This window comes from Maylandia zebra, linkage group LG5, assembly GCF_041146795.1.
Source record: "Maylandia zebra isolate NMK-2024a linkage group LG5, Mzebra_GT3a, whole genome shotgun sequence".
NCBI classification, from domain to species: Eukaryota; Metazoa; Chordata; class Actinopteri; order Cichliformes; family Cichlidae; genus Maylandia; species Maylandia zebra.
Genome location: NC_135171.1, coordinates 7,006,797 through 7,019,306, shown reverse-complemented (window position 1 = coordinate 7,019,306; position 12,510 = coordinate 7,006,797). Strand labels below are relative to the sequence as shown.

At 39.9% G+C, this 12,510-nt stretch overlaps 1 protein-coding gene across 2 annotated transcripts in view; it reads left to right on the top strand.

Moving 5' to 3' along the window:
• Positions 1 to 7,541, top strand: part of fbln2 (fibulin 2) — a 71,667-nt gene extending 64,126 nt beyond the window's left edge. For both annotated transcript variants that reach the window (XM_004559861.3, XM_023152824.3), the window contains exons 13-17: positions 746 to 871; positions 1,590 to 1,706; positions 2,444 to 2,572; positions 3,983 to 4,106; positions 5,824 to 7,541. In XM_004559861.3, the coding sequence (XP_004559918.3) occupies positions 746 to 871; positions 1,590 to 1,706; positions 2,444 to 2,572; positions 3,983 to 4,106; positions 5,824 to 6,184 (857 nt within the window). In that variant the 3' untranslated portion in view covers positions 6,185 to 7,541. The remainder of the gene's footprint in view (positions 1 to 745; positions 872 to 1,589; positions 1,707 to 2,443; positions 2,573 to 3,982; positions 4,107 to 5,823) is intronic.
• The last annotated feature ends 4,969 nt before the right edge of the window (positions 7,542 to 12,510 follow it).

Sequence of the window (12,510 nt, the reverse complement as noted above, 5' to 3'; positions counted from 1 at the left end):
AGATTAGACATGCAACCGTCCAGTCTCCAGGCAGATGTCAGCAAGCAGGCTTAAATGTTCTAAAGAGTACGAAAGCAGAACTCAGCTGACATTTTACACACTGTAATTTTACGAGAGCTGTGTGTAAGCAAATCTCAATGAACTGAAGCAACGTTATAAAAAAGAATATGAGAGACTAATAAAGTGATGTAGACAATGATTACTTGAAGTTATTGTTGTTAAAGATGGTTCTACAAGGTACTGAATCACGGCATGTACTTAGTTTTTTACTCACTGTTTCTGCATTTTGCTCCATTTCTTGTTAAATAAATAATGACACGGTAAAATGAACGGGATTTTGAACTACATAACTGAAATTGAATTGATCTGAATTAACTGAACAAATTGTGAAGAATTAGCCAATAATATTTAATATTGAGTGTTTATTTTAAGAAAGTCATATTTAACTGGGTTTTATTTTTCAGGAAATTGGAGCGTATGCTGTAGTTACTTCAGTGTTGACCTAATATGTTATTTTTTTAGTTTTTGTTGTCGTGTATTACAATTGTGTGTATTCCTATTCATCAAAAGTCCCACGCAATAGGTGTTTGGACAAACCTTAAGCTTCTGAGAAGCAGCCAATCAAAAGAAAGCTGGCTTAAAAGAGGGATGGCCTTCAAGGGAAGCTCATCGAGTATGTGTGTTGAGTCCTTGGTGGGCCTCAAGGCTATCTGCTGCCTAATAGCTCCTGTTTTTGTACTGACAGATGTAAATGAGTGCTGGCGCTATTCTGGCAGGCTCTGCGCCCAGAAGTGTGAAAACACCCCAGGCTCCTACCACTGCTCGTGCACAGCTGGCTTCTCCCTCGCATTCGACGGCAAGAACTGCGAAGGTAAGCTAGACAGTTTGTTCCTCTGACATATTGAAAATTTAAATGCCACCTTGTTTAGACAGACAGTCTTATTTTTCATGAAGAACTTAAATCACAGAGGCGAGCCTCCGGGCACAACATCAGCATCAAAAGGCAAAAGTAGTCTTTGCACAGACTTTGGAGATTAAGTATATTGATGAGAAACTGTTTATGTCTCCTTTGTAAGTCACTGTTATCAATAAAGGCTATTTTCCATTGGCATTTAATTTAGTCTCCATCTCTGGGATAAGAGTAATAATAATAGTTTCCTGGTTCAGGTGCTGTCAGTCGTCAGCATGCTGGAGATGTGACTGTGCTTCAGAGAGCAAAGCCGGTCATGATTCACGTTATGTCCAGCTTGTCACAGACGTGACTGAAGGAACTTAATCCAGATGTAAATGTTTCTGTTCCGAAGGTGAAGCTTAGCGTTCATCGAGGTTTATAGATAAACGCTTGCCTGAAGGATATCATTGGGTTTTGATTATCGCTTTTAAGATCGATTTTTTTCAAGTTACTTGTCTTGAACAAAGTGTCTTGGATAAATGACTAGAGCAGCAAAGGTGTTTGGGGAGGCAGCAACATTACAACATATACATACAAATATTTGTTTTTTCTATCTAACTCCTAACATACAGCTTGCATAAATATTTAAACGTTTATGTCCAATTTTATGATTGTATTTTTTTGTTTCTGTGCTCAGATACAAATGAGTGTGACCAAAACCCTTGTAGCCAGGAGTGTGCCAACATCTATGGCTCATATCAATGCTATTGTCGCCCAGGCTACTACCTGAAAGATGATGGGCACACCTGTGAAGGTATTTTCTTCCAAGGTTGCCAGTGTGGTAGAAACACTTCAGAGAGATCGATGGAGACCTCAGTCCAGCATACTGCTCTATTCCTACAGTTTATGTGATTTACACTCAACACATTTAGACACATCTAATTAGATACATGTGTGAAATTTAACAAATAGTTGCCCACAAACACTTGTGATTTACTCAGAGAGTTGTGAACCTCAGCTGCATTTACTGAAGTGTTTCTATTATCCAAAACCATACACAGACTGCACTTACATATATAATACACTATAGCTGCATTATAGTGGTTTACACAGTTGCTGGTTCAACTCCTGCTGAAGACACACGTCCTTTTTGGGGTTGTGTCAGGAAAGCCAACAACAGAAAAACATGCTTCAAATGATGAATACATAGAACACCTTTAAAATTAGACTGTCGTTCTCTTGCTGTTAGTTTCACAGTAGAGAAATCGGATGAGTGATGTATGAAATCAGACAGGACAATCAATACCAAAATAACCTACCCAGGAACGGTTTTCTATAAAACAGAGGTAAATGTGTTGGTATAAATTTCCCATAAAAGGGGCTGATGTTCCAGCTGCAGAGAACTTCTCCTGATGCCAAGTTGTAGTTGATGTTCCACATAAGATACACACAATGCTCGAGATAAAGCTGAAAAGCCCGACTGCTTTTGAACCTTTCTTTCCTCACAGTTTAATCACAGTGACGAGATGTGCATGTGTGTGTTTTACACAGATATTGACGAGTGCTCCCAGAGCATCGGGAACCTCTGTGCCTTCCAGTGTGTTAACACTGCAGGCAGCTATCAGTGTGCCTGTCCACCTCATGGATATGTCATGGCTGCCAACGGACGCACCTGCAAAGGTGAGGCTGATATATACAGTAATCGTCTTCTTGGACCTGATGCAGGTTACATTTTTGTACTGTTTGACTGGAGCATTGAAAACCTTTCTGTCAGTGCTGTTATATGCATGTAGTAACTACATTAATAGATATAGAAAAAAGTCAAAGAAATCTTGTTAAAAATGCAGTGGGTACACTTAGTGTGACAGGCTGTTAAAGAATAGATTGAGCAAATTGCAGCATCCATCCATCCATTCTCTTCTACTTACCCACAGTGCGAGAGGCGGGGTACACCCTGGACAGGTCACCTGTCTGTCGCAGGGCTAACACATAGAAATTGCCAACCATTCACACTCACATTCACACCTATGAGTTTCCAATCAACCTAACCCCACTAACTGCATGTCTTTGGACTGTGGGAGGAAGCTGGAGTACCTGAAGAGAACCCACGCAAACATGGGGAGAACGTGCAAGCTCCAGAAAAGCCCGGCTAGTTGGTGAAATCAAACTCTTCTCAGTGCTAACCACCGCGCCACCGTGCTGCTCTACGCAAACAGCAGCACACTAAATCTGAATCTGGGAGAGAACATTTACTGCTCTACCTATGCATACCTATGGGTTTAATGAGTTTCTCCCTTTTCTACCCAATTTTCACTTAACTTATTAATCCTTAAATTCAAACTGCACTACTGTATAACTTTTGCTCATGTTGTATAGCCCTTATTAACTGATATTGTTTGACAAGTGTAACAGTGGTTCAATTTGGTGCTAGAGATTTATGGAAATTTCCTTTCTTGCCAAGTTAATGGATTTTTTGTTACTCTTGTGGAATTTTGACAGCAAACCTAACTCAGAGTTTTCCCACTTTATGATTACATACACAGTGCCAAGAGGATGCAAATACAGGCATCCCTGTATTTGCATCCCAATCATCATCAATGACAGATGACAACAATGTTTTATGTCATAAACATGTTTAGTCTCTGCTTAGATCAGATGCATTTCTCACTGCATTGTTTTCATTGTGTATAACAACCAAATCTATTCTATGATTGGTTTTAGTCATTGTAGTCTAAACACCGTATGCTCAACATCACCGTGCTGCAACTGGCTGAAGTCGACTGAGGTTGAGCTGTTGATGCAGATTTGCAACTGTGATCATTTTTGGTGGTAATGGGACTGGACAGGGTGCTCCAGCCTGCACTGGTACCAACACCCAGCCATGCGGCTGTTCCAGTAGGACACCCACACAGTTTCAGAGTAGTGCAGGTCATTCTGAATAATGAGTATATCCAGACACGTTGCATTTAGACTGTGTCTGTCTCCTATTCTTGGAGTTGATCATCAGTTGCATCATTCAGATTGGGTCACAAAAGTCTATCATATCAAAATGATGATATTTATTAGATTTATTGTTGGCTCTTTTTCCAGATATTGATGAGTGCACAACTGGCACCCACAACTGCTCCACTGGGCAGACCTGCTACAACCTTCAGGGAGGCTTCAGGTGTCTCTCCTTTGATTGCCCTCAACACTACAAGAAAGTGTCAAACACGTGAGTCAGATTTATATTTTCTCCCCTGCTAAAGTTTTACGCTTTTGGCTCAGAGTCAGGTTTTTACTACATCAAAGTATGCCGAGGTTAAGGCTCATTAGAACATCAGGGTATTATAAGTTTCCATATTTGAGTTGTCTTTGTAAACAGGTCCAATAAAATTTGTTTTTGCAGTCTCCAGCTGCATTGGCCTATATCTGTGTATACGGTTTCTGTCCAGATCCTCTCAGGCTGTGAAACATTATACATCGATGTGCGTACAGCGCAGTGTTCTGCACAGAAGGGCCTTGTTAGCTGTGAGCTTGTTTAACTGAACATGATTCACATCCGCTGTGTGAAGAAGTCAGATGGCTTTGATCAGCTCGGTGCTTCCCAGAGCCGTCTCTGCAGCTCTCCCTGCTCTACGCTCCACTGAACAGCAACACCACACACACACACTCACACACACACACACACACACTCACTCCCCTGTCAGCCCACAAGAGACGTCTTATCAGTGTTACCTAGAGACACCTTATTACCCTCAGTGTGACATCTCTTGGCTCCCCATGGAGAGACATCTTTCATTCATGAGCAGACTTGGCAGTCACGGACAGACAGCTGAGATTAAAATGTGTCTTGGTCTTCCCGTATTAGGTTCCTAGGCACTCTTGTCTTGATGTGAGTTGTGCAAATATTACGGTGCACTACAACGATAACTCCAGGCTGTAAATCCTGATGTGTGATGGATAAACAGTCACGGAGCTTCAGATTGCACTGTGGGAAAGACCCACAAAGGCTTCTGATTTCCACTGGCATCCACAGTCTTCATCTATGTTATTATGGAATCCTTGCAGCAGGGGGCAGTGATGTGAAAGAGCAGTGCTGCTACATGCTACCTCTTTTCAATAGCACTCCAGTAGCAATGGAAAAATCACATGTGCTTTAAGAAGCAAATGATTTTGCATCACGCTGCAGCTTGGTTCAAAATGTTCAGGGAGTGTAGAGAGGGGAAAGGCACTGCAACAAATGCAGAAGAAGAAAAATGCTGCATAAACACAACGGATGTTGAAAAATAGACAAGGAAAGAAGACGAAAATGCTGCAAAAGCTCTCACAAAACACCCCACACAACAGACGTGTTTTTGAGGTGATGGAACAGCTGCAGATGTGGCAAGCTGACAGTAAACAGCTCATAGCAAACATATATCTACAGTAATATATGAATCATGTAGTTAAAGCACAGTGGGATCCCTCATATGGCTTGTGTCACTTTCCCAGGTGGTCCGTCACGTCCCCAAAAACATGGCAGTTGTCTTCTGTGACATTTGTTTTTTTTCTACTTCCATTGTTTTATTCAAATTTTGCTGTGTTTTATGTGCTTTTATAGTATTTTCATATTTGCTGGTTATTTCTTACATTGATTTTCACCTCTATGGGCCCCCACAGTCTTGAAAGCCCAGAGGCTGCTGTAGCTTACTGACATGGTCTGTGATGATTAACAAGAAACCATCAGTAGAAACGGCATCTCTTCCCTACCCGTCTTATATCCCTTTTCCACCCTTGCACAGATGATGCGTTATCTAGAATTGGTTCTATAGGATCACTTCTATTTATTCGATGCCAGTTCACAAACGTAATGTCAAGACATTTTGTGTGTTGAGTGTTCAGTGAGCAGCACAGTGTCCAAACAATGTTTTGCTTACGTCTTCTCACCATCTTCCCTGGCTCATTTTCAGACGCTGTGAGCGGATCAACTGTCCCGCCAGTTCCTTAGACTGTAAGAACTCTCCCTTGTGGATCACTTACTACCAGCTCACGTATGAGACCAACATCATCATTCCAGCTCAGATCTTCCGAATTGGCCCTAACCCAGCCTACTCTGGAGATCATATTGTCATTAGCATCAGAAAGGGGAATGAAGAGGGATACTTCAGCACACGCAAGCTGAACAGCTTCACAGGTGCCGTCTACCTGCAGAGAAAGGTCCGCGAGCCCAAAGACTTCCTGATAGACGTGGAAATGAAGCTGCTGAGGCAAGGGACGTTCACTTCATTCTTGGCCAAGATTCACGTCTTCATAACACCCAGCACTATGTAATACCAAAGAGACAGACAGAGACTAGACATTTCATATGGTGCTAAACATTTTTGGCGTTTAGATTTTTGTAATGCCTCTAAAGGTTAAAGCATGATCTAGGAATCTTGTAGAATATTGCCAAAGATTGAATTATTCCTATCATGGCAGGCTCTCTGCTATGTTTCCTTGAAAGTAATGTTTCCTGAAAAACCTTGTATTTCTACGTATGTATTTTTCAGCTTCACTCTAGCAAACATAATTTAGCTTTTATACACTCGCACTATTAGTGTCTGTTCAACTGTGTGTATAGACGTTGGCTGGTCTCGGTTATTGGTTTATTCCCTCATTACCCTTTTGGTGATGTTTCGCACCTTTGGCTGGCTTTAAGATACAACTGTAAGATTGTGTTGTTTTTTCCTCTCACTTCACTGATATGTCAGCACAGGAGCTGAGAGATTTTCACATTACAGAGAGGGAGATGCTACAACGGCCTGAAAAGCTGTCATCCGGGAGAATACGGCACACTCAAGCACCAGGATGGTGATGTGGCTGTGGTGACATCACACGATGCATAGCGGCCACTTTTCCATAGATAAGGTCCAAAACTGACAAAATGAATATATGAGAACAAATGGTCTCAGAAGTCTAGGAAGCAGTATAAATCGTTCAATTTCAATCTTTATTTGTGTAGTTTAAAAAATAATCTTTCAATAGTTTTAGATAAAAAAAAAAAATCAAATAAAGGATATTTATTTTGGTATCGTATGCTTATTTCACTTGGTATTTTTTGTGATTTGGCATATTTCACATGTAAATGATAAATGTTAGTGACATATCCACAGAGCTGGGCAACACAAAGGGGAAATGGAGCGTTTCTCCAATTAAAAAAAGAAAGAAGAACGTTTTTCTCCCATCTCATAAAATATACTAAAAGCAAAACTACGTAAATTAATGTCATCAGGGGTTGTTTTTTTTTTCATTATTATTTTGCCCGTTTTGGACCTAATTTTTGATTTGGTCAAGCGTTTGGTGTATATTATTTATGAATATGTGATCTGATCAAATGAGTTCAAAACACACAAAAAAGTAGTGATGATGTCATTCTAGCACTGACAGTATTATTATAGGGGGGGTTACATTTTATTGTTTCATGTTATACTCTTTAGTTTGTAACCAGATGCATCTTTTTTATTTGACTGTGTAATTATCTCAGGGTAAAAGCCACATTCTCTTTTACACACTAGACAATTTCCTGTGTGGTGTGCAGGACTGACTCAGCCTGCTGCGTTAACTGCAGGCTGGCCTCACACAGCATGTACGTTTGTATCTGTAAACTGACTGACGATCAAACCGTTGTCAATAAAAGGTCACAGTGTCAGAGTGCGTTTGTCCACGTCAGTAACACCGTCACACGCTGGGCCGCTGGTTCCTCAGTCAACAGTGAACCCACATCCCCATCTACTGGTGTCAGAAGGTCCCACTATTAATACACTTATAAAGTAATTTAGATATTATGAAGAAAAACAGCTGTGCCGCACACATTAGGCACTTCTTATCTGAAATGTTTTTATCACCTCTTCCGCTGCTCCACAAGGAACATCGTCGTCTGTGTTCCACCCTGTGGTATTCCCACCCGGAAAGTGTGCGCTCCAGCCTATTAATACATTCCAATAGATGACAGTTCAACTGGAAACTAGAGGGTGGGGTCACTGTAAAAATCAAACACCACAGTTTGGCTGATAGGAGGTTTTACTGAATAATAACACTGATATTTTAAGACTGCAGTTACTGGGTGTGAAATCACCCAACATAAAATGTCAGAAGAGCTTTTTATCGAATCCTAGAATAAATTATTCTAAAGGATGATGCCGATCTTTTTTTAACATAATTCAATAAATAAAAATAAAAACTAAACACAGTATATACATGTGTTGTATTTGCAGAAGGTACTGCAAATTCTACTCAAACATAAAAACCTGATCTCTGATCTCTGAGTGTTTGTTTGCTTGTGTTGAATTTTGTCGGTACTATGCAGTAAGAATTCATAGGCTGTGAAAACAAAATGAAGAGGCCCAACATTTCCTCTGAATCCAACTGAAAGTGACTTTATTTTCTATGAGGTCTTTTTAGTCTGACTTACTCTAAAACAACAAAAGGAGCGTTTAGATTTTCTTGGTACTTGAAATACTCTCGATGTGTCTATTATGTTTCTGAGCTCAAGTTAACACGTTTCATAGCAAAGATTCACAGAAATAAAGAGTCACTTCGAATAGTGTATATCAATACACAACAAACCAACTCTTCTTACCTGCTTCCTTTGACATATGCCGTCTTTGTTGCAGTAATGAAGACTGGAGCACCCAGCAGCCCACACAGACGTTTCTCTGTAGCCTCAACACAGTACAGGCTGAAAGCTTTATAAAATATTACAGTCTCGTCAATATTATAGCACATTTAGTGCATTTTATTGGTAACTGTATTCCTACTCCTGCTATTCTGTTGGTCAGCACGTCCTCTGCTGTGCTCTCTCAGCTGTAAGTTTCTGTGGTTAATGCCTGCTTGTCTGTTATTCTTTTACAAATTTCAAAATGAATACACAAGCAAAAATAATGTAGAAGCAGAATTTAGATTAAACCTCCCTGAATATACCCTCCCAAATGAAAGCCTTTAATAGGCCTACGAGCACAGTGAAGAATCAGTGCATCCCTGTGGTTTGTGCGACTAGATGATAGAAAGCTTGTTTAGGAAACTGCTCAGCCAGTAGAGCAGTGATACTGGTGTGCCATGGGTGGCCTCTTTCCTCTCTGCTGAAGCCCGAACACATCCGGCTATTGAGGCGTCGTCCCACACATGTGGGGGTGTGACTTCTGATTATCTGTCTCAACTTCAAAGGGTTATCAAGACAGCTAAAAATATGTGGCCAGGACCCACCTTCTTACTGCAACGTGAGAACAACCAGATCTCCACACATGAAGTTGCGTTTGTGCTGGATGAGTCAACCAAAGTACTTTCACCCATGAGGCTGTGGTTTGTGTGACGTGTGAAACCAAAGGAAAATATCATTTGTAATTGTAGTTTTTCATCGCACTATGGTTTCAATTAGATAAACGTTATAGTTTCCATTAAAACAGACTTTCACAGTGTTAACTGTGCATTAAAAAGCCTTTATGACCTGTGGTTGTGGTAAATCTCTGGAGGCCACTTGCTATCTTTTTCCAGGAGCTGCAGAGCTGTGACATCACAAAAACAGCTTGGTCATTTCAGCGATGGTATATGGGCCTGACTGGTTACGATGCTGGAACATCAGGTCCTTCCAGTGGGATCAGACACAAAGCTGTTAGCAGCAGTTTCTATTTAACGGAGGTTCCCATTAAATCGAGGAAGTGAGCTGGAGATCAAACTTATTTCCAGTCATGGTTTGTAACACTAGCCAGTAGGTACTCACCGATCCTTAACGGAGGTAACTCAGCTATTTGGTCCCAGCTTTGATCTCGTCAAAGGGTTAGGAGCTAAATTTCTTCAAAGTGAGCCACAACACAGCAAAAAAGGCTGTTTGTTCAGTATTCAACTGTGTCTACTGGATTTATGTTTAGATGTGTTTGCTGCCTTTTCTGTGACTTCTCCATTCGGCTGCAGCTTTTAAATATTATTCTGTTACATTACTGTATAAAAAGATGAGGTTTCTGTATTTCCAGAAAGCACACTTCCTCTGCTTCATCCTCTTTACATCTCAATGAAAGATCAAAGTCAGTGAGCTGGCCTATCACTGGTCAGCTTCTGAAACACTCTCTGATGTGCTTTTTTTCATCTTTTAGTGATGTGCTGCTCTACAGGTGGTTTCAATAAAAGTGAACATTGATATTCCAATATAAAGTCCTCTTTATTGAAATTAGGCAAATAAACTTCTATATTTTCTATAAATATATAAAAAATATTTATTTAAAAATAAATCAAACAAAAAGTGGCAGAGCATCACTCTACACCTCTGGCTCCAACACTTCAGCCAGGTGGAGCTCCAGTGGTGTGGAGGATCTTTACTTACTTACTAATACCACCTATATGAATATTGTTGCGGACCATGCAGTGTTTCGAGTGAGTGTATAATCTATATAAGTGTTTAATAGTAATTTTTATTTAATAAAATGTGCATCTTAACATGTTAATTAAAGCACAGATTGAAGCTGTCTCGTTGCTAATGCTTCCTCCTCTGTCTGTTTTTGTCCTGACCATTTATTAGTTTAAACTACAGTGTTTTTAATTTTTGTATGTGTACATTTGTGACATTTATTTTTGGTTATGTTTGCCTCTTAACCTATAAATCCTATATTTCACTTTGTTAACCAAATTTGATGTGCCGTTACGGTCTCTCCAAAATGTTAGAATGACATTTCTTTATATTTTCTTTCATGTGAATTTTGGAGCGCTCTGAAGCTTAGAAAACTGTGTAGTGAGCTGTAGGTGGACAACAGAGGGCAGCAGACTGCATCAATCTGTCAGCATGCAGCTGAAAGAATGTTTACTTGCACAATATGCTTGCGTAACTTGTCTGTGCATCAGCACATCAAATGCATACCTACATTTTCCATTCCAGCACATGTTAGCACAAACACATTCCCATTCTTCTCACAGGGGCTTCCTCACTGCACAACCACGCCAGTGATTCCATTTAACTGCTGTGCTCAGACCTACTCCCAGTCATCATGTGAGCTATCAGTGGGCAGTTATCATGTGTGAAATCTTGAGTAAGCTTTTCCATAGATAGATGTGATGCATTTCTTCCAAAGCAGAGAACTCCATCTATGAACACCAGGCCAGGCTTCCTTGAGGGAACCAGTTAAATGATGCCTTTGATTGGCTGATTATACACCATTTATCTTCTTTAGCTAATCATAGAGAAAATAATGTTCTCTTTATCGCACTGTGCCAGTGTGTGTGAGGCCTGTGTGTGCCTCATAAAACCCACTGAGAAATCAATAAGATCCTCCTTTTGTTTACCACGTGCCCTACCTCGCCTGCATATCCACAATTAGTCACTTATCAGAGCCTTCTTGACTTTAATGTGTTTTGGAATATTTCTTGCGACAGGCTGCATCGCATTTGGTCGTAAATGCAATAATGAAGATATGCTGTTTCAAGGGTTAGAGTATTTTTCTTGGAAAGGCTCCTTATAGAAAATTCCACATCACTTTTACCACAATTGCTCCCATGGCTCTCCTTAATTGTATGGTAAATGTGGAAAGGTACACAAATTAGAAATAAAATTGGATGAAAAAAAATAGCAGGAAAGATAAAATAAAACAAACAGCAGTGTGCATGATGTGCAGCATTCAGCGGTGGTATTCAGTACTTTTTCTTTTTGTTTTTAAATACGCATTAAGTCTGAAGTAAAAACCGAACTGAAAAAGGAAAATTTAACTAAGACTGAGTGACTCTCAACAGAAACTGACACATTTTTGGATCAACTGATACTGAAGAGAAGCATTATATTGAGAAGCATTGTTGACGTTCTTTAAAATTTACCTCTGGTCATACTGTCAATTTCATGCTGCCACATAAATAACAGGTCTATAAGATAAGATAAGATAAACCTTTATTAGGCATAATTGTTTTGGTCACGGCAGAAAGTGCAAGTTAAGAGCAGTAAAATTAAGAAAAACACAATAGAAAAGGATAAGATAAAGTAGAATAACATACTGTACAAAATAGAATAAAATGCTTCGTCATAGTAGGAAATATTGCACTTGGTACTAAGCAGAAGGCCAAATTAGGAAGTTCTAGATGTTTAAATGAGATGAGACCAAGTTCTTGATGAATCCTTTACTAAGAGCACTAAAGGGCTACAACCCCTTTGCTAATTTCTACAAGTAGCTCCTTCCACCCAATTGTTAAACATGATTACAGCAAATGTCCTCAACACAATACACTGCAGTATTTAATATAACAGCAGGAAAAGACAACGTCAGGTGGATGTTGGGGCGAATCTGTGGGTCAGGAAAACTCTGCATTGTTTTCCATTAAACACGCCCTCGGCATATCGCATATAAGAACTTGATAGTTTCCATATTTACTGACAATTTAATGGCAATAAATTTATAATTTTTTAATATATTCAGTCAAAAACATTACCTGTGTATTAAGTCTCCATCAGAAAGCAGTTTTTTGGTCCTCATTGAATTACCCATAATGTTGTGTTGATCTGAAATCACCGACTTTTTGTGGTGGAGGGGTTTGTACAGGGTTTGTGCACCCACACAAGCCCAGCAGCTATGTTGAACCTATGTTGGAACCGGAACCGGTGAAGGAAAGCACCTAGTTTAGAGGTTGGTTGGGCACAGCCTGAAAGCAAT